The 22,335-nt window shown below is 55.5% G+C and overlaps 1 protein-coding gene across 2 annotated transcripts in view; it reads left to right on the plus strand.

The window, feature by feature from the left end:
• The window catches only part of EPHB2 (EPH receptor B2), a 181,309-nt gene that overhangs the window by 121,034 nt on the left and 37,940 nt on the right, over nt 1-22,335 (plus strand). For both annotated transcript variants that reach the window (XM_036351701.1, XM_036351702.1), the window contains exons 4-5: nt 19,242-19,397; nt 20,733-21,068. In XM_036351701.1, the coding sequence (XP_036207594.1) occupies nt 19,242-19,397; nt 20,733-21,068 (492 nt within the window). The remainder of the gene's footprint in view (nt 1-19,241; nt 19,398-20,732; nt 21,069-22,335) is intronic.

Below are 22,335 nucleotides of genomic sequence, written 5' to 3' on the forward strand. Positions count from 1 at the left end.
AAAGACGTGTCCTCGGCCCCTCCCAGCACCAGCTTGGTGCACGGCTCAGGGCAGAGGGCAGATGTCAGGAGCTGGGCAAGAACAGACCTCGAGCAGCATCCCGTAGGGCCTCGGGCAGCTGGGCAGCCACATGCCTGGGTTTGGGTGAGGAGCAACAGGAGGACCCTAAAAATGGAGCGGGGAGCTGCCTGGAGCAGCTTTCCTCCCTTTGAACTTTCTGCCAAGGAGCAGCGTGGCCACAGGCTCCTCGCGGCCCAGAGGGGAGACTGCCAGCCCCTCGGGCACCTGTCCCAGAAGCCTAATTACCGGCTCTCCGTGGGCAGGCAGAGTGCTGATGGAGAGTCCTTGGGGAGAAGGCACCGCTGAAATCGGGAAATACTCGGAAGGAAACACTTTTATTCCTTCACTTGGCACCTCACCTCTCACCCCTCATGCTCGAGTGGGTGTTACTGTGGGCAGAAGAAGCTGCTCGTGGGTCCTCATTAAATCCGACCACCTCTCTCCACCCTCGCTGTCACCACCCGGTCCGTCCACTGTCATCTCTGCCTAGACCGTTCAGCAGGCAGGGGGACCTGTTCAAGTCACAGGTCGCTTCCCAGTCCTGCCTCAAACCCTCCAGTGCTTCCACTGACTGAGAGTCGATCTGCACCTCCTCGCTGAGCCCTCGCTGGGGCCTGGCTTGGGCTCCGTCCTCCTGCTCTGCCCACCTCCCACTCTCCTGCCCGTGTCACTCCTTTCCAGCTACTCGGGCCTCCCCTTCGCTGCTCCTCAAACACCCGGGGCCCATTTATTTCCTGCTGAGGAAGGGCCTTTGCGTAAGCTCTTCCCTATGCCTGGAATGCTCTTCCCCAAGCTCTCTGCACAACTGCTCCTTCTTGTCCTCAGGTCTCAGTTCATGTGTCACCTCCTCAGAGAAGCCCTCCCTAACCACACCGGTTAGAGTAGTTCCCACCCCCGACCCTCAGCCCCTCTAGCACATCACTGTTTTTATTTGATATGCTTATTCTTCATCTTCCTCACTTGATTAAAAGCTCTACAATTAGGAAACTTGCTTGCTTTATTTGCTGCTGTGTGCCCAGCAGCTAGAACAATGCCTGGCACATAGTAGGGCTTCATGTCTGCTGAATGAATGATCTCTATTAGGAGAAATGGGGAATTCTAACAGCCCCTGCAGGGCAGGACATGGCATCGTTGAGCTCTAACTTCATTTTGTCCTCACAATATAAAACCCTACAAGGGGGTGTCCCCATTGTACAGCTGAGGAAACCGAGGCCCCAGGGGTTCAAGCAATGGTCCCAAGGTCATGCAGAGAGCAAGAAGCAGAGACCAGGTCTGTCTGACCCCAAGTCCCGACTCTTACTACTGTGTTATTAAAACAGGCGCTGTCATCCTTGTTTTAGAGACAAGAGAACAGAAACTCGAAGAGGTGTGTTCATGGGCCTGAAGGCCTCAGCCAGGAGGAGCTGGGTCTGGCTGGGGTTTGTACTCAAAGTGCCGCTTTCTGGATAAGATGGCCGGCGGCCCAGGCAGCCGTCTGTGATGTGAGGGGCTTGAGAGCTGGTAAGGAGGCTGCCCGGTTTGGCAGTGGGCCCAGGGTGCAGGGCAGGCCCCCAAGGAGAGGAGACCACAGTAATAACAACATCTCACATTTATTGCCGCACCCTTGGCAGTGTTGTAGGTATCAGCTCCACAACCTTGGGCAGAGAAGCAATGTCATCCCCATTTCACACATGGCAAAACAAAGGCACAGTGTATGTGATTTATGCAAGGTCGCCAGCCAGGAAGTGGTGAAGCTGGATTAAGCCCGAGCACGAACCCAGTGGTTCCCAGCCTTTTTTTGGCCACACCCCACCTGAGCCTCTCTAAAATCCTGATTTCTCCCCCCACACCCCGTGACATACAATTCTTATTATTCAAAAAGTGGACTCCTATTCACGTGGAGGAAGCCTAACAGGCCATTCACTTGGTCTAAACAAGCTTCCAAAGAGCATGGCATCCATGAAAGAGACAGATAAAAGCACGGAAGGACAGTTGAAGTACTGAGGAAGAAATCACTAAGAAATTCTTTTAAAAAATAATAATAATATGAAGTGATATGAAAAAAAAACAGCAAATAACATTTCAAAACATATAACAGAGAACTAAAATGCTTAAATATGTCACAATACATATTTACATACTGTATATGAGGCCCCTAGAACTATAAGGAATGCAAAAAATTCACTGTTAATAACTTATTCTCGAACTGCCCCCCTTACAAATCAAACTGCCCCCCTGTGGGGCCTGTGCCCCACGCTGGGAACCACTGCACTAACCACTACACTTCACCGCCTCCCTGAGGAGACACAGCCAGGAAGGGCTCCAGAGCGCTCAGGTTCAGAAAAGGACCCTGAGTCCAGCAGAGTAGACAAAGCCGGCCGCCCAGGGCCACCGGATTCTCATCCTTGGGGCCCTAACTGATCCCCCTCGGGGGGTCTCAGGATGGTCAGATCTGGAGGCTGGGTGCTGCCAGGCCCTGGAGCCAGGCAGCTGGGGTGGATCCCAGCTGTGCCACCCCCTCACTGTGTGCTCTCGGCCAGGCCACTCGACCTCTCTGAGCCTCAGTTTCCTCAGCTGTAAAGCAGGGCCAGGAGTGCATCAGGATGTTGTAACAAGAGGAGGGGAATGATGAAGCTGAGGACGCCCCCACCCAGCCTGGAGCCCACCCCTTGCATGATGAGTGAGCGGTGAGTGACAGAAAGCACATGGCTTCCGTCTCTGCCTAAATCCCTGCCCCTGCCACTCACTGACGGGGTGATGTTGGGCAGTGACGTACCTCTCCGTGCCTGTATCCCCTGTAAACAGGATAATTATGGTATAATTTGAGATTACAGTAATTAATCCACATAAGGCACTTAAAACAATACCTGGCCCAGAGTAAGCTCTAAGTGTGAGCTGTTATTTATCAGGAGAGATTACAAATGTTACAATATTAGTTTTGGCCTCTCTCGTAACCAGGGAGGCTCTCTCAAGCAGGGTTGCCAGGAGGTCAGAGAAAGTCAGCTAGGAAGCTGTGTTCTCCAGCCCTCACCTGCTGACAGCGTGGGCTCGCCCGGCAGGCAGCCCTTCACCAGAAGTGGCCTCCCCTCTTTATCTTCATTTTTCTCAAGGATTAGAGTCCTTCCCCGTGGGTGCTGGAGCTAAGTGCTTGTCAGGTTTATGAGCGTTCAGAGCCACTTTCAGCGACAACCAGGCCTCCCCATTTTTATAAGGACTGAGATAAGAGAAGTTTACGAGATTAGAGGTTTGTCATCGTCTTCTGTTTTGATGTCTGTCTCTCTCTCTCACTCACTTTCCTCCTGTTTTATAAAATCAAAGCACAAGCTGGGAACAGCAGTCTAGGCCCCATAAACAGGCTATTCAAATAAAGGAGACATTTAGGGGCAGGTTGAAGCACCATTTAAAGGTGATCGCTCTAAAAGGACCATGTCTGGCCAATTTGTCATGAAGTATCCCAGCTGTTGGCCAAAGATCGCTTGTTCGGCAAATCTTGCCGTTAGCTCATAGTTTTCAACTTTTGGCCCTTTACAACTGAGAAGCTGTGGGATTTTTGTAAGATTTGGGGACCCAGGTGTTTTTAAAGTAATTTTTGAAGAGGCCGTCTATCCCTGGGAAAGTTTGGGATCAGTTGGACTCAAAGGGGCCCTGCAGAGGAGGGTAGAGTCCCCTGGTCCCTGCTCTGCCGTGGGGGACCGTATGACCCAAGAATCCCAATCCTCTGTGGATTCACAGACCGTCATGCCATAGGCACGGCTACCTGATCTGCAGGCAGCAGGCACAGAGGCATCAACACATCGTCCAGGGCTGGGCGGGAGGCTCGTGGCTGTCCGCCCTACCCCCTGTCTGCCTGTCCAGCCTCATGTCCTGCACCTCCACACGCACAGACTCGGGGCTGCAGTTGCAGGTCCTCAGCCTTGCTGTGCACCCTCAAATCTCCACACCTTCACCCAGGCTGTTCCTCTGCTCAGCGTGCCCCTCCTCTCATGCCTTTGTCTTGTCCTCTGATGTCTTTCAAGTCGGCTCAAGTGTTATCATCTCTAGAAAGAGCAATGTTCAGGCCCCCTTCTCTGGGCTCCCAGACCCTGCACCTTCTCTCTCTCCCCACACCCCCCCCCAACCCCCCCACTGCCACCCCCATGCAGCCCTTGCCACTGATCACACTGTTTGGAAACTGCTGGGTTTCCTGGGCATCTTCCCCCCGCCCCCCAGGTTGGAAGCTCATTGAACTTGGGGTCCTTAGGCACAGCCTAGATACCAGCTTGGAAGAGGGGAGGTCATAGATACTTTATACCAAACCCCTCTTTGGACTCAGGTGTAGTGCTCCACTGCTCCCCTCCCAGCTCTGATACTGCCTGTGGCTGGGTTACTTACCCTCACAAAACCTTAGCTGTCTGCTGCTCTCGGAATGGGATTATCAATAGTACCCACCTTAAAGGGTTGCTGTAAGAATTGCTGATAAAGGCTAACGCACACTATGGTTTTAATTCTGAATCTTCACTAGAAAGTAAGTCCTATCGACCCATTTTCCAGGTGAGGAAACTGAGGCACAACGAGATGTTAAGTAACTTGCCCGAGATTAGTGGCAGAGCCAGGGTTCAAGGCTAGAGAGACCCTGACTCCAGAGGCTGTGCTCCTAACCACTCCTGTGCTGCATGGCTCTCTGATAACTTGCGTGAAGCCCTCAGCTGGTACACAGTAGGTGCACAATGGATGGTGGCTGTTGTTGCTGATAGCTCAGTTTATTTTTAATGGTAGAAGCGGCAGTACTGGTGACAAGAGAGGAGGAAGGGCTTGAGAGCTAGAGGAGGAAGATATCTGGGGAAAACAGAGAGGAGACGGACAAAGAGTTGAGACTGGGAGTGAGCCAGCAGAAGCCAGAGCGGGAGGACTGCAGGGAGAGGAGGCCAGGTCCTGGGCAGGCAGCTTGGAAGAAAGGGCTGAGGGTACCGGGGCGGCCATTGGAGCCCCAGCAGAGGGCCAGCACTAGTTTCCCTCCTATTAGAGAATAAAACCCTAACCCCATCACTGAGCACACAAAGCCCATTGTGACATAACCTCAGACCTCCTTTCATTATTTGTGCCCTACCCTTTCCCCCACATATCCCATGCTCCAGCCACCCTGCCATGCCCTCCACTCCTCCTTTGCACATACTGTCCATCTGCCTGAAATGTCCAGCATCTCTTCTGGCCTTAACAGACTCCTACTTACCCTTCAATACCCAGTTCGAATGGCCCCTCCTTCTAGCAGTGAACCTCAAGGCCAAGGATTGTATCCTAATCCACTCTTTGCCTAGTGCCCAACATAGAGTTGGGCATAAAGATATTACTTAGAAAAGGCTTTTTTTTTTTTTTTTTAGTAAGTCTGTTCTCAAATCAAGGGCAGGCCCACACACGTGATCTCACATGATCTCAAATCCCCAGTGTCCAGAAGGGCTAGGATGTGGAGGCAGAAGCTGAGCTCCATTTAGGAGAGAACTCATACTTCCCAGGGATCCGGACAAGAGAATGCTCCAGGGTTAGAGGGGCTCCAGAACTGTGCTGTGTGCCTAGAAAGTGCCGCCCGGAAAAGCTAGTACCTGAGACCCCGCTCCCAGCCCCCACCCCCCAGCACCATCCAGAGATGGTTACAGATGGAAAGCAAGCTGGGGGCCTGAGCTGTGCTGCCTACTCTCACTCGTTGGACCTCCTTTCAATGTGGAGTTCAAAACTGACCTTGCCTGAGCAGCAGGGAGGATGCCGGGCTGTCACTCCACTTCCACTCTGACAGCCTAAGACCACATTGGCTTTTTCAGCCGCTTTTGGCTTGTGGTCAACTCAAACCCCCAGATCTTTTTCGCTGGGATGGCTGCCAAAGCCACATCTTGTGCGTTTGATTTATGGCCTGGGTTAGCTGAGGCCTATGCCTGATCCCCAGAAGCCAACAGGAGGAGGGCAACGGGTTCTGTACCCCTAGGAGGAAGAGTGATTGCAGGCCCCCCAGGCCTCAGTGTGAATGTGGGCAAGCTCCCCTGCTCTCTGTCTGTGTGTCCTAGTCCTTCTCCTTGAGGCTCCAAATGCCAGGACCTCTTGAGTGGGGTTTTCATTAGCATTCGAGTCGCAGGCTACCAGGGCTCAAGCAGGCCAGCCTTTCTGGTTCCTGGGGGAGGCAGGGCTTCGGGAAAGCGCCCAGGAGGGCAAGGAGAGACAGGCAGGCACCGGAGGCCTGGGTTCCTGAGCGTGCTGTCCGTGTGCCCGCGGGGAAGGCACGTCACTGCTGTCAGCCTCAGTTTCTCATCTGCATGGTATTGTTAGGACAAAGGGGCCCAGACAGAAAGTGCCTTCCTGGGCATAGCGGTGTCTGTCCCAGAGCCAAGCAAGCTGGTAGCAGGCGCCTGGTAATGACCCCATCACACTGAGGAGGAACGAAGGTTGTACCACCTTTGCAAATATTATTCCCACTCAGCCAAACATTCTTCTCTCCAGGGATTGCGTTTTAAATGCCACCTTTTCGGAAAGGCCTGTCCTGACCACACTCCCTGAAGCAGCGGCCACCAACCTTGCGGTCCTCGCGGACAAACAGTGGTCCATGGACCACCGGTCGGCAACCGCTGCCCTAAAGGCAATCACAAATTGCGTTTAGTGTTTGCGTTTGTCCATTGCTTCTTTCCCTCTGGCTCTCTCACATGAGGGCAGGGACCACGTCCTCGCCAGCCATTGTCCCTCCGGCGCCAGCACAGATTCGGCTCAGTAGTGTGTGCGAACGACCGCCAGGGACTGTGAAACATTCCTTCGGATTTTGGCTACAAATTCTAATTGTGTTAGGGACCCATGGAGAAGCATATTTAGCTCCCTCTGCCACCAACAAGGCCACGTGCCCACCCTGGCCCTCAGTGTCCCCGGCTGCAAAATGAGGTGTAAAGTGAGACATTGAACCATCTCGTCTCTAAAGTCCTTCTCGCTCTGAAAGACTCTGAGTCGGCACAGGAAGGGGGAGAAAATTGTATTGAATGTGTATTGCCTGTTGGGTTGAAAAAAACAACTTCTGCCAGGAAATCTCTCTTACTCTGTCACTTTCTCCACTGGCCTGGAAAAAACTGCCCCGCGCAGGCCCGGGCCTGCGGAACCCACCCTGAAAAAGTCACAGGGGCCCCCTCCTGCCCTGGCGTAGGGGCCCTGGAAGGTGTGTGGCAGCTGCTTCCCCGGGGGGTCCGGGGGTTTGTTGCCTTAACCGAGCTCACGGGCAGGTAAAAAATTCCAGACATGTTCGCTGCTGACAGCTAATTGTGTCCTTTATTAATGACCATGGCTTTCTTGGGGCAGGTGGGCGGAGGGAGGAGGCCAGTCTCAGCACGGGGCCTCCCTCAGGTGGAGCTGATGACCACATTTCTGGATCCCATAGAAGGGGAAGTGCTACATGAGGTGACCCCGAAAATGCACCCCCCAGCTGGAGAGGGGAGGGACTTTCCCAGGCTCCCTAAGCCCCAGCAGGGGTGGCTGGCGCTGACAAAAGAAGGCAGGGATTTGGAAATCTGGCAGCCCAGGTTCTGGGTCCTAAGTGGGCCCCTCAGAACACAGCCAACCAAAGTACAGTGGATGGCTTGCAGCAGCGACCCACAGTGGGGACCCACAGCGGGGTAATGGCCCATGGCAGCTTGGGAGATGTTCCCCAGCTCCATCCGGCCATCACCCCCTTGTAGCACCAGGACTGGGCCCTCCAGGCCCTTCCTCAGTGACCCACTGCACCACCTGTCAATACAGCAGCCAGATGTGCTGGGGGACTCGGACCTGGCCCTGCCAGATGTGTCAAGCTTTCCCAACACATCCGGCTTCCCCTCGGGCACATTGTGATTATTATTTAACACTCGCTTTTCCAGCATCTGGGAGGCCCGAGGATTACAAGCTGGGAGGAGGCCCTGGCGTGTCGATCCAGCTTAAGGTCTGGGGGCCTGTTTTCTCAAGGACCCAGTGAGGACCTTTATAAGCCCTGTGCGGTGATAACCTCAAACTGGAGAGAGAGATTTTGTGAGGCTCTATTTGTCCCCCACTTTCTCACTAGGACCTCATGTTAACCTAGAGAGGAAGGTAGAGTCTGCAGCATTAACCTCAATTATAGAAGAAAGATGTGAGGCTCAGTGAGGGACATAGTGAAGAAGTAGCTGAGCGAGGACCTGTACCAGGCAAAGGAAATGACATGTGCAAAGGCCCTGGGGCTAGAAGTGGCTGATGTGTTCCAGGACAGCCAGGGGGCCAGTGTGGCTGGAGTGGAGTGGACAAAAAGGAGAGTAAGGGACATTTCCAAGGTAAGTTCAGAGAGGTAAAGGGATACAATTATAATAAAAATACAATACCTACCCATAAATTTAACCAGCGAGGTGAAGTGAGCTTTGAGGACTATTTGTACTCCAAGTGAGATGGGAACTATTGAAGGGTTTTGAGCAGAGGAGCAACCCACCTCCGACTCCTGTTCTGTAGGATCCCTCTGGCTGATATGTTGAGAGCAGACCACAGCCAGAGGGGAGGCGGGAGGGCTGGGGCAAAAGCCAGGACACCAGGCGGGAGGCTACCGCAGTGATCTGACAGCTGCCGCTCCTCTTTCCCTCTGCCTTCCCTGCCCATCTGGGCATCAGCGCTCTTGGGTGACAGCTCTGGCTCCATCAGCCACGAACTTGCTGTGTGACCTTAGGCAAGTCACTGTCCACGTCTGACTCATGTCGTCTGTAGTCATAAAATGAGAAGCTTGAACCAGAAGATCATGAATATTCTCCTGACTTCCAATGACCCGACCCCACCTGCCTCTCCAGCCTCCTCTCTCACCTCTTTCAGCCTCGAACTGCATGCTTCGGCGATCCTGAGCTATGTAGCTCCCCAGGCACACACCGTGCCGTTCACGCCTCTGTGCCTTCGCACGGGCTGTCCCCACTGCCTGCACCGCCCTCTCCCGTCGCCAGCCCTGCAGGTGGAGAGCCTGCGTTCTTCATCAGGTCTGCGTGGCATCTCCTCCAGAGGCTCCCCCTGACCCACCCCTTTCCTCGGTGCTCCTGGGCACATGGGCAGGCCCTGCCGATCTTTAAGAGACAATAGAATGAGGTGGATGTGGACCCAGAGCTGGCTGCAAATCCCAGCTGCACCTCTGGAGTTGCCTAATGGTTCTGAGCCTCTGTTTCCTTATCTGTAAAATAGAGATAATTCTATTTCCTGCTCTGAGGGTCAAGGTGGGGATGCAGTGAGATTGTAAAGCACCTAACCAGTGCCTGGGTGAAGCCAGAGTCTAGCTGCAGAGAAAGGGCCGTTGAGTGAACACTGGGGGTCGCCCTGGACAATCTTGCCCCAGATGTCTTGAGTGGCCCTGGCCAGGCCCCCAGGACAGCCTCCCAGCAGCCCCATGGCCCAGGGGGATTCCTGTCCACCCCTCCTGTCACCAGCCCCTCCCTCCGCTCACCTCCTCCATCAAGGCCTGGTCGGCAGCGGCACAGCACTTGGAAATGTCCTTAATTGCTTCACCAGAGTGGGGAGTCACCCTGCAGGCAGATAATTAAAAAGTTCAGAGCTTGATTAATTGGGAGGAAATTGGAGGAATGGGGCTGCCTGCTGGGTGGGAGCTCCCAGCCCCTACGTGGGGATAGCATGAAGGGAGACAGGCCAGAGCCCAGACTCAGGGCCCAACAGAGGATCCAGGGGCTGGAAGGGCCGGGCGTGAAGCACCCTCACCTGCCTTTGCAGGTTGTGGGGTGCAGGTCTGACTTCCCCAGGAGACTGAGCTCTGCCACCCCCCTCACACCCACATGCAACAAGGGAGATGTCAAGAGACACAGTGGTCATGAAAGTTCTGGTTACTCCAGCCTTGGGGCCAAGGGATCTACAGGGCTGCTCTGTACCAGGCCCTGTACCAGGCAGTGGGCAGAGGCAGACGAGGTGGCTGTCCCCATGGAGCTCACAGTTGGGCATGTGGGAAGGTGGGACATGGGGAGACAGACGTTAACGAAATGCCAAGAAGGGTGATGAAGGTAGGATGCATTGACAGCCATTCCCTGGGGGCACAGGGAGGGGTTCTGGGGCTCTGACATGGTCTGGGGGGCTCCAGAGGCTAGAACAAAATCTCCAGTCCACACACAAGATGAGCGACCTTAAGCACAAGAATCCACCTTTCTGAGCCTCCGTTGGTCAGCAGACACTTCCAGAGACCTCCTGTCCATCACCTCTCGGCCCAACACCGGAGCAGAGCGGCACTGGACATTGTGGATTCCCACTTCAGCCCGGCTCAGAGCCTGGCGCAGAGGCAGAGAATTAGGATCGTATAATCGTGCAGGGCAGACGCAAAGTGGCCCCAAACCCCTGTCCTAGGAGAAGGACCCAGAGGTGATTTGGGCTGGAGCTGAGATTTGAAGGCTAAACAGGAGTTGGCCAGGCTGGAGCTGGGGCAGTGTTTCCAGCCAAGGGAACTGCCTGAGCAAAGGCCCAGAAGTGACCGAGCACAGCTTGCCGGGGAGCTGACGCTGCCTACTGTGACGAGGTCTCAGGGCGCAGCTGGGCGGTGCTGGGAGCTGAGTTGGATGCACCCCAGGCACAAGGGGGCACTGCAGGGTCTTGAGCAGAGGAGGGACTCGGCAGATGGCCGGTGTGGAGTCTGGCCTGGGGAGGCCCTGGGCTTCCCGCTCAGGCAAAGAGGAGGTGTGTTAACACAGTGCCTTCTGACTTCTGTAGTCCTGCCAGCTGCTGGTGGGGATCCACAGAGCCCAGGTCCCAGCAGGGGCAGGCAGGGGATCCTGGGTATGGAAGGATGGGGGGGGGGAGGGGCAAGATGACTGACATCCCCTGGGTGGTCCCAGTAGAAGCTACCACCACAGGGGAATGACCCTGAGGCGCTCTCTGGACATAATCTGGCCAGGCAGGGCCCCCCTTTTCAGGGGAGGGAAGAGGGGAAGAGGAACACTGAGGGCTTTGGAGGCAGGTGTGAGAGAGAACATGGACTGTGGGAGCACAGGCTCTGCCCCTAACTCCCTGAGTGACCTTGGACGAGGGTATGGGCAAGGGAAACTCCTGGCTTAGCACCGGGCAGGCGCACGTTAGCCACAGGGATAGAAATTCCTTCTATCCCCAGAGCTTGCTGCCTGCTTCCAGCGTGGCCTTGCCCATGGCACAGAGGACCGGGCACCCTGCCCAGCCAGCCCCAGGGACTGACTCCCCTTGGCTCAACCTCAGCAGCAAAAACAAGAAGCGTGCAAAACGCAAAAGCCACTTTGCATGAGGGAGACCCCAAACCCCACCCACTTAGCCACAAGAACAACACAGGCTCAGCCCTGGCATGTGCAGTGCACAAGCCCCAGAAAATATGCAAATCAGTTTTTCTGTGGTTCAGGAGAACGTAGGGCCCAGGTCTGGGTGCCTGAGCCTGTCCACAGCCAGAGTGCTGCAGCCGGAAGAGGCCGTAGAGCTGGTCCTACTCGAACCCAGAGCAAGGGCTGCAAGGGCAGCTGAGCCCGGGCCTCCCTGCTCTGGGCCAGGACTTTCCTCTGTGCAGTCAAATTTCTTTCCCCGACCCAGACCCAAGGCAGGAAAGTATGCCCTCTGCCTTCATACCACCTGGCACTGCTGAGCCCAGAACTCAGCCCCTGGCCCCTCTGCCCACAGTGGCCAGCACTCAGGCTGGTTAAAAGAGGGTGTTCTAGCCCCGCCTCTTATAAGCAGGGCCTGGGCCTTTTGTCTCAATGTCCCAGTGCCTGGCACAGAATAGGGGCTTAACAAATCTCCCCAACTGGACCCACTGTCCCCAGGGCAGGGGCTGTATCTTTGTCTCTGCTTCCCCAGAGCTGAGCACATAGCAGGTGGCGGGCCAAGAATAACTGAGGACAGCAACATCAAACACGTGTAGCCCTTCATGTGAGCCGGGCAGGCAGGCACGGTTGCCAGTGCTTTCTCTATATAGCTCATGTAATCTTTGCCACAAATACACCGTCGGTGTTATCCTTACCCCCATTATATAGACAAGGAAACTGAGGCACAGAATTAAGTAACTTGCCACCATCAGCAAGAGGCAGGTCCGGGACTTAGCCCTGGCAGCTGGCTCCACAGTCCATGCCCAGGTTCAATGTCATCCGACCTGCTCAGTTCTCAGTAGCAGGAGCTAAAGTGTGGTGAGCACGCCTCTGCCCAGCAGCGGTTCTCAACCTGTGGGTCGCGACCCCTGAAAATACATCCTGCATATCAGATATTTACATGACGATTCATAACAGCAACATTACCGTTATGAAGCAGCAACGAAAATAATTTTATGGTTGGGGGTCACCACAACATGAGGAACTGTATGAAAGGGTCGCGGCATGAGGAAGGTTGAGAACCACTGGTAGAGCCACCAGACACCCAGAAAACAGAGAGCTCCTCCCCGCCCCGGAGCCGACCACTCTGGGCCGCGAGCTTTTGACTTCATTGTAGCATCAGTCGTTTGGGGGAGTAAACTGGAGTCTCTGGGAGGAGAGGGGGGAGCAGAGCAGCAAGCCAACCAGGGAGGCTTCAAGGATCACCCAGTGCCAATTAGCGGCCCCACCGTGCCAGGCCCAGATGGAGCCCTGCCTTGGCCTGACTGAGGGCTCACTCGGTCAATTATCACCTATCCCCGGAGCCCAGGGGGCAGGCGGGAGAAAATCTGTTTCTTTGTAATCCTCCTCCCCGGCCGGCTGCCATCCCCGCCTGCAGTAGCCTGGCCAAGGGCTCTGGGCGTCAGCAGAAGGCGGGTGCTGGCTGGCTGCTTTGGCCCCAAGTCCTGTGTTTGGGGCCCAGGCTTTGCCTCTCCCTTGCTGAATGACTCCCTCAAGCCCCGTCCCAAGATGGTCTCCGGTCCTTATGAATATAAGGTGATTTCTGTGTCTGGTTGTACCTGGGCACAAGGTCTTTGGAATTACAAGCCTTGCAGTCAAACTTCAGCTCTGCCCTTTGGAAGCTGTGTGACTTTGGCGTGGTCACTCCCCTCCTCTGAGCCTCAGTTTTCTCATCTGTAAAAAGGGGGGTGTTCATGGTACTTCCATGGGTGCTCATGTGAATTTAGTGAGAAAACCCATGTAAATCACTTGCAGTAGGCCCCGCACCTGGGAAACACATGATAAACGGGAATGATTATTGTCCTTGCATGCTGGGTGAGGAAGCACAGCTAACATTTATATAGCACTTGCTGTGTGTTCTAAATGCTTGTGTATCTGAGCCTGTCAAACCCACAGTCCCTGCCCTCAAGTTGCTCACTGTCCAGTGGGGAGACAGACCTACCTTCATTAGGAAAACTGAATTAACTGAGCACCTTCTATGTGCCAAACCCTACATTAGGTGCTGGGCATGTGGAGATTAATCATTACCCCCATTAATGGTAATGGGGGTAATGATTAATTACCCAGCCCCTACCCCAACCAAGGTTCACCAACCAGTGGGCAAAACACAGAGAAGTCACCTATGGGTTAGGTCCAGTGGTGGGATGGAGGTGGTCTGTGCCAGCTTGGCTTACAAGAGCCAACGGTGGGCATTTCTTCCCGGCTCAGGTATCTCAAATTGACCTGGTGGGAGCGTTTACAGCACAGAAATCAGCAAATACAACAAATCTTGGCTCCCTCCGCCCCAGTCAGCCATTTACCAGCACATCACTGCCTACGGAGCATGTGTCGGGCGTGCTCAGTGGAGGTCTGTGTTATCTGGTGTGGAGCGGGGAGGGCAGGCCTCCCAGAGGTGCACAGGTCAGATTCACCAATCCCAGGGCACTGGATGATGGGGGCGGGAGGCATTCAGGCAAAGGGACAGGTGTGTGCAGCCAGGGCATGGAGGGAACTGCAAACAGATGAGAGGTGACAGATGGGGCTGGAGAAGTACACGGCACGGTTGCCTGCGACTAAGGGTGTTTGTTTCCAGGATACGGGGCTTGCCGTTAGGATGAGTGGGTCACCCCGTGGGCAGGCCCCTGGGAAGACCCTTGGGGAGAACAAATGAGCAGTGGAGGGGGATCTGGGCATCCATGCGGCCGGGGACACTGAGATGATAGTGGTGGCACCAGACCTGGTATTGACTCGACTAAGTATTTCCTCACCCACTTTCTTATCTGATCCTCACAATCTCCTGTGAGGGGCATGTGTGTTCATTCAACAAATATATATTGAGCACCTGCTGTGTTCCCACCACTCCGTCCCACCAGCGAGGGACCCAGTGAGACCAGACAAACCTGGTCCTCTCCAGGTCTTTCCAGTGCAGGGGGAAGATGGCGCACACGTTTATACGCGGTTTTCTAATATACAGTGGACCCTTGAAAATACGAGGGAGTTAGAGGCACCAACCCCTCCCCCGCTGCCCCGCCGTGTGGTTGAAAATCTGCCTATAACTTTTGACTCTACAGTCAGCCCTGGTTCAGGGGTCAGCTGTAATTACAAATTGTGATGAAGGAAACAGAGACAGACATCGTAGCGAGAGAATCACTTAGTCAGGACGGCCAGGGCAGGCCTCTCCAGACGGTGACACTGAAGCTGGGCCCCGAAGGATGAAAAGGATCAGGCATGGGAAAGAGCAGGGGGTACAGCATGGCCCAAGGCCCTGGGTGAGAACACTCTTGATGACCAGGGGCTGGAGCACAGTAAGTGAGGGGAGTGGCAGGGAGTGGCAGGGAGACAGCAGAGCCAACCTTTGCAGGTCTTATGGGCCAGGGCGAGGTGTGTAGGTTCATTCTAGTACCTGGTGGGGGGCAGGGTGTGGTGGGTCCGACTCATTCTCATCAGATCGTGGAGGATCGTGGGCAGGGAGAGCCTTTGAAAGACTCTCACTTCGTCTGTCCCGTGCAGGTATCGTCAGCTCCCTCTCTGGAGGAGAGTGAGTCTCAGAGACAGCAGGTGCCCCTGAGCCCACACTCCTGGCAGGGGTACTGCTCCCCGTCTGTGTCTTCAGGTCTCGTTGTTCTCTTCCCACTTCTGTACGAGACTCCGATGTTGGCGGGACAGGTGCCTTCTCAGCTGAGAAGCTACGAGCAGCATGGCCCCTAGGGCACCGGGCTCTGTGGATGGCAGCCACCCCAGGCCTCTTTCCGTGGGAGAGGAGGTGGCTGTGGGAGCTGAGGCCCCAGCACACCTCGGAGTCGCACAGTGTAGCTGAGATCAGAGAAGAGCCGTGTGAGTCTGCTCCCCCTCTCTGGGCCTCAGTTTCCTCAAATGTCAAGTAAGGTGGTTGAGCTGGATGGCTGCTCTTCCAGCCCCTCCCTTCATCCACCCATCGCCCACTGGGTACCCGGCATCGAATTGGAAGGTTACAGTCCAGCCAGGTACTTACAGGTTCACAAGTAAGTAATTAGAATGGTCACCTCAACCCGGCCTAGGATCTTAGGGAAGCCTTCCCTGCAGAGGTGATACCTGCGCTGAGTCTTAAAAGAATGTAGGACTTTCCCTTATGACAAAGGGCAGGCACTCCAGGTAACGAGGGCAGGATCCCCAAAGGCCAGAGGTGTGGAGGGGGGCCTCGGGGTGGCACCCTATGCAGTTGACTGTGTAGACCATCAGGCACAGGCTTGGGCTAGTGGGCACTGAGATGGGCATGTGCCAGCCCTGGGGGCACCGGGGACCTGAGGTGCTTGGGGGGCTACTGTGAATTTTTCTTAAATAGCCGTTTTATTGTGATAGAACTCATATACCATGCAGTTCCCCTATTTAAATTGTACAAGTCGGTGACTTTTAGTGTATTCGGAATTGTGCAACCATCGCCACAATCAATTTTAGAACGTTCTCATCACCTCAGAAAGAAACCCATTACCCATAGCGTCATTCCCCATTCTCTGCTCTCCCCAGCCCCTGGCAACCGCTAATCTACGTTCTCCCTCCATGGGTGTGCCTGTTCTGGACATTTCCATAGGCGTGGAAGCATGTACTGTGTGGCCTTCTGTGACTGGCTCCTTTCACTAAGCAGTGCTTTCGAGCTTCACCCGTGTTGTAGCATGAATCGGTCCTTCATTCATTTTTAGGGCCAAATAATATTCCATGATAAGCCATGGTGGGTTTTTACTAGTAAGTGGCACAGAAAGGCTTACACTTTGGAAAGCTGGTCCTGGAGGGTGGGCAGGAGGAGGCCAGATGGCCAGGAGAAGCTACAGAGTGGGTGGGAGGGCAGCGAAGAAGAGGCAGGGCCGGGCACTGCTGGGGAGGGAAGACGTGGTAATTGATTGGCTGCAGGGGGGAGCGGGAAGGAATGACAGGAGAAAGGGTTTCAGGCAGCACAGTGCCAAGAGATACAGAAACCACAGATGCCCGGTGGGAGGGCCAAGGGGTGGCTGGGCAGCACTCCTAATGAGAGAAGGCTCCTGGAGGAGGCAGCCTGGGGAGATTGAGAGGGACCAGGACCTGGTGATGGGAGAGGACAGCCGGGAAGGCGGTCCAGATGGAGGGGCTGGCACAGTACGGAGGGGAGAGTGGGCAGCCACTTCAGCCGGGCCCAGGGAATCGCCAGCAGATGGAAAAGGCACACTAAACATGGAGCCAGGAGGATCTTGGTCTTGGAGCCAAAACCCTTTGGCATCTATCAGAATGGTCCTAGAGACTCTCAGAGGAGCCCTGTGCCCCCATTCTACAGCAGAAAAAACTGAGGCTCAGAGAGGTCAACTGCTCAACTAGAGCCAGGGCTGCCCCTTTATAGAGTCGGCAGCGGAAGGTTGGTGCCTAAGAGGAAGACGAGAGGGAGGGAGGGATAGAGGGAGGGAGGGAGGGAGGGAAGAGGACGTGGGGGCCCCAGAGCCAGCACGGCAAAGTGGAGAGAGTCCTGGACAAGTGCCTGGAGCAGACGCTGCCAGCCCCTGCTCAGCACTCATGGACCGTTGACGCAATGCGAGTCACATCAAGGTGGTGTGGTGTGGTGGTTAGGGAAGCGGCCCCTGGAGTCAGACCACCTGGCATCGAATCCCAGCTCTGCCACTGTAAGCCCACGTCCTTGGGAAGTTACTTCACCTCCGTCATGGGCTGGTGAGGCTTGGATGAGTTATTACGAGTTAAGTCCTTAAAACAGCGCCAGCATCTCATCGGTACTCAATAAAAGCCGGCCGTGGCACGGTATGCTCCAGAGCCCTGTTTCCCCGTCTGTGCGATGGAAGCCTAACTACACACCCCCCCCCCCGCCCCAGAGACCCCATGGCCATCCCTGCTGGTGTCACGCTGCCTGGTCGGTGTGTCAGTCTGTTTTCCCCCTCGCCTGGCAGCTCCTTAAAGACTGGGCTGGAGCGGGTTCTTCTCCGAGACCCCCACAGGGCGTGGTCAGGGTAGCATCATCAGGGGGGTGTTGATTAGGGTGGTTGCAAAGTGGGGCTGGGGCGGGGGGGGGGGGGGGGCGCATTTTCTAGCGGCAAGCTCTGAGATTGCAGCTGCAAACCCCAACCCCTCCCAACCCTGGGCCAGTACTGCTTATCGATTGCAATACTCACAGCCACGTTAGGGAGTAGATGCTCTTACCAATGAGAAAACTGTAGCTCAGAGAGGTTGAACCACTTGTCTGAGGTCACCCAGCGGATTGGTATTTGAACCAGCTAGTTTAATAATGCCAGGAATTGTTCTAGGCATTGTTGCTAAATGAACCAAATGTCCTCCTCACCACGACTCTAGGAGGTAGATACTATTGTTCCCATTTTACAGGTGAGGGAGCAGCTTAGGTGACTTGCCCAAGGTCACACCGCTGGCATTTGCAGGCAGCCGGCATGCTGACCACCACTCTTCACTGCCTTTCTACGTGCATGGCCGCCAAAGCCCAAGCTCTTTCCTCGTAAGCAGGCAGTTTCTAGAAGTATTGCGATGGAGTGTCTGAGCGCCCGGTTCTATGCTAGGCACGGGGAGTAGCTGCGAACCAGACATCGCTCCGATCCTGGGGGAGCTCAGAGCAGGGCCAGGAGACCCCTTGATGAGTGATTTCCTAAGCCTTGGACTTGAAAGATACGCTTGGAGTCTGCGGCTGGAAAAACGATTTGGGAAATAAATGTATGTTCGCCGTTTATGTAGGAGGAAAGCGATGCTCAGAGAGGTGGGCTTGCTAACCAGAGGTCACATGGTACTCCAGCATGGAATGTGATCAGGTGAGAACGCAGGCTGTGGACAGTTTAGCTGCATTTCGTCCCAGGGAGGACCTGCCCCTTGCAAAGCTCTTCCCTGTCCACCTCTTCACGTACACCTGGCACGATCTCCCCCACGGCACCACAGCAGAGCGGGGATTATGAACCCCAGTGGGTGGAAGAAGAAACAGGCCAGGAATGGGGCAGGGCCTAGAGCCCAGGCCTCCTGATTCCCAAGCCAGGGCCAGAAGGAAGGGCACACAGGCCCACACAGGAGTGGTGACCTCTGGTAGGACCTGAGCCCTGAGCTGTCGGGCCTGAACCCAAATCCTGAGCATCCCCCAGAGCAGGGAAGAAGGCCAAAGACCCTGTGAGCTCCCACATGGCTCAGTGCCCACCAAGTGCAAGCACTGCCCTCCTCAGGCTCTCCCCAGTACTTCGGAGCCTTTTATCTAGTAAATTGATCAAACACCTATCATATCCGCTACTATTCATTGGGCACCTAGACGGTGCAAAGCCTCATGTCATGTGCTTTACACGCTTACGCCAAATGCCCACAATGGCCCGCAGAAATGGGCCTTAGAGTCATAATTTCACAGGTAAGGAAACTGAGTCTCAGAGTGGTTAAGCCACTTGTCTAGGGCCACACAGCTAGTACCAGGCCACGCTGGGACTCAGACCCAGGTCTGTCTGCGTCCAAAGCCAGTGGCCTTGCCTGCTCTACTGCATCGCCTCTCTCCATGCTCTGCACTGTGCTAGGGCCTGCCTACTGGAATGTAATCTCAATCATCTGGAACCCAGGACCAGCCATTGGTAAGCGAGACTGGGCCTCGGGCAGTGCCATAGGCCTCTTCAGAGTCTTCAGACTAAGAAGTCAGGGTTGCTCCTAGGAACTGGCACAGCCGACCTGGAGTAGGTAAGGAAGGCTTGCTGGGGGCCCACCTGAACGCATTGACAGCTTTAGAGACAAGAAAGCAGGTGCCTGGAACCTCCTGGGCACAGCTAGGGCCGCCTCGTGGGGGCGTGGAGACCCCCACGAACTTCAGGAGATGGTGTTTCTCAGCAGTGACGCTGCGTGGCCCCTTCCACAGGCTCCTGGCCCCTCATGATGCCGCGTGCCCCCTCCATGAGACTCGGGGTCCTCTCTGAGCCCACTGGTTTACTCGGCGACTCTCTCTGTCTTCTCTGCTAGGTTGCCCATCTGGAACCTTCAAGGCCAACCAAGGGGACGAGGCCTGCACCCACTGCCCCATCAACAGCCGGACCACTTCAGAAGGGGCCACCAACTGTGTCTGCCGCAACGGCTACTACCGAGCAGACCTGGACCCGCTGGACATGCCCTGCACAAGTACGTCGGGGGCCCCTTGAGGGGGACGCCGAGTCCACAGTCTCCTGCAGAAAAGCCCAGAGCGAAGGCTGGGCAGCTGTCTGGCTTCAGCCAACCTTTCCTGAGTGAGGAGGACCTGCAGGGGGGAGGGGGAGGGGGAGGGGGAACACTGGTTGGAAAAGGACCATCGGGGGCAGTCCCTGGGGTGGCCAGGCTGCCAACGTGCAGATGCCACAGAGCTGGCATCTGGCTCCTCACCCCCTTTCGTGAAGTCACAGGGAGGATAAAGTCAAGGTCTGGATTTACAAAAGGACAGACAATGGTGGGGTTGGCAGAGAAAGAACCAACACAGGTGGTGTCTGTGGCAGGAAAGGCTGCCCAGCGTGCTAACCTAGCAGCGGCTGCCCGAGTCGCAGGCCGAGGTTCTCTAAGGAAGGGTGACGTCGAGGGCAGTGTTACAGCCCCTACATCACACAGGAATGGCACTCAGCTTCGAGTAACAGAGCTGACCCCCGTGGCAGAAACCATAAGGGTTTATTCTCCTACCTCACAGAAGCCTGGGGATAGGCGGTCCCGGGAGAGCATGGTGAATCATGGGGCTCTCGGACCCTGGCTCTCCTGCTCTGCCATTCCTAGCCTGTGGTTTCCATCCCTCAGGTCTCTTCGTAGTCCAACATTGCTGCCAAAGTGCCAGCCATCACACACGTTCTGGGCAGCAGAAAGAAGGAAGGGGATAGAGGGATACTTTTCTTTTAAGGAAAGGTCCTAACCAACAACTTCCGCTACAGTCCGTAGCCAGCACTTCACCAGAGAAGGCTGGGAAATACAGTCTCTCGGCTGGACGTCTTGCCACCTGAATAAAATCGGGTTCTGTTATAAGGGAAAAGGGGAAGTAGATGTTGTGTGGGCCAAACCCCCAACACAAAAGGACTGTCCCTGGTGACACACACCGAGGAGGCTGGCGTCTAGGGCAGCCGTGGGCAAACTACGGCCCGCGGGCCAGATCCGGCCCGTTTGAAATGAATAAAACTAAAAAAAAAAAAGACCGTACCCTTTTATGTAATGATGTTTACTTTGAATTTATATTAGTTCACACAAACACTCCATCCATGCTTTTGTTCTGGCCCTCTGGTCCAGTTTAAGAACCCATTGTGGCCCTCGAGTCAAAAAGTTTGCCTACCCCTGGTCTAGGGAGAAGGGTGTGCAACAGGATGAGAGCTATATACTAGAAACATCTCTCTGGTGGGTGAAGAGGGGAAAGAACTTGGAGGAAGCCTTTTGGGAGGCGTGGGCTGGAGCCAGGGCAGAAACGTCCCCCCAGAGCCCCCATTGACCGGCACCCCTCCCCCTCCCCAGCCATCCCCTCTGCACCCCAGGCCGTGATCTCCAGCGTCAACGAGACCTCACTCATGCTGGAGTGGACCCCGCCCCGCGACTCCGGAGGCCGGGAGGATCTCGTCTATAACATCATCTGCAAGAGTTGTGGCTCCGGCCGGGGCGCCTGCACCCGCTGTGGGGACAACGTGCAGTACGCGCCCCGCCAGCTGGGCCTGACGGAGCCCCGCATCTACATCAGCGACCTGCTGGCCCACACCCAGTACACCTTTGAGATCCAGGCCGTGAACGGCGTCACCGACCAGAGCCCCTTCTCCCCTCAGTTCGCCTCCGTGAACATCACCACCAACCAAGCAGGTAAGCGCTTCCCAGGCAGGCTCCAGGGGCAGTGCTGGGCGCCACGCTGTGCCAACTGGGTATCCTGCCAGCCTCCGTGAAAGACGCCCTCACACCTGCGGTTTCCGCTCTTCAAAGGCTGTGTGTGTGAGCCTGCCACCTGGGAGAGCGTTACCATTGTCGTGGTGTTCATAATAATCGCTGTCACTTGTTGAACGTGTATTAGTGAAAGTGAAGCTGCTATGACAAAATGGCCCAGTGCTGGGTGGCTGTGGGGACAGCAATGCATTTCTCTCTCATGTAGGAGTCCAGGAGTGAGCAGTCAGGTTCGCAGGGCAAGCCCTGATCCCTGGAGATCCAGGGACATGGGCCCCTCCCGGCTTGTTGTCTCACTTGCCTCCATGGGCAACGCGGAGTCAGCATGTCTGTGCTCCAGCCTGCAGGAGGGGTGGGAGGGAGGAGACCCGGGCAGGGACAGGGCTGTAAGCAAGGGGGGCAGAGGTGCACCATCACTTCTGTGCACCGTCCACTGGAAGGAGCTTGGTCATGTGGGGTCACCAAGCCACGAAGGAGGCATGTTCTCTCCAGCCCAACTTCAGTCTCCGGCACAGAGGAAGGTGGCCCTCTAGCAGTTCCCATGGTGCTTTCTTTGAACCTGCAGCCCTTTCCAATCTCACTCCGCCCAAACCCTTCTCCCTACGCCCACCTTTAATAATCCTTCCTGTGACGCCATGCCACCCTCCATCTTCCACCCTGCCTTCCTTCACAGCAAAAAAGCGTTGCCAAGCGATGCAGTCTCCCCCCCAACCCCTACTTCCCCTTCAGTCCATTCCACGTAGGTGCCCGGTCCCATCTCTCCACCAAAACCACTGTCCTCAGGGTCATGGGGACCTCCATGTGGCCACGTCCGGGAGACACTTGCAGCCTCATCCCCCAGCCAAGGGCCACGTGAGATTTTCAAGGACCTTACGGTTCCTGTGGGTTGAAAACTTTGTGGTTGGCACTGTGACTGTGTCCCCCAGTTAGTCACTCAACAGTCCTTGCCAAGCCCCTGCTGTGAGTGTGATCTGGGCCCTGTCCAAGGAGGAACCAGGGGTGGCCAGGCTCCAGGAAAGAAAATGAGTGGGCTCTCCAGCTTCTTGTTCAGGGGATCCAGAGGTGGAGGCGTGGGGAGGCTTGCCACAGGAGGCAGGACTTGACCTGTCATTTAAAGGCCCGGTAGAAATTTGAAGGGTGCCATCGAAAGAAATGGAATTCAAGGGGTGGGGAGGGCATGCACAGGACATGG

The sequence above is a fragment of the Myotis myotis genome, unplaced genomic scaffold (assembly GCF_014108235.1).
Source record: "Myotis myotis isolate mMyoMyo1 unplaced genomic scaffold, mMyoMyo1.p scaffold_m19_p_2, whole genome shotgun sequence".
NCBI lineage: Eukaryota > Metazoa > Chordata > Mammalia > Chiroptera > Vespertilionidae > Myotis > Myotis myotis.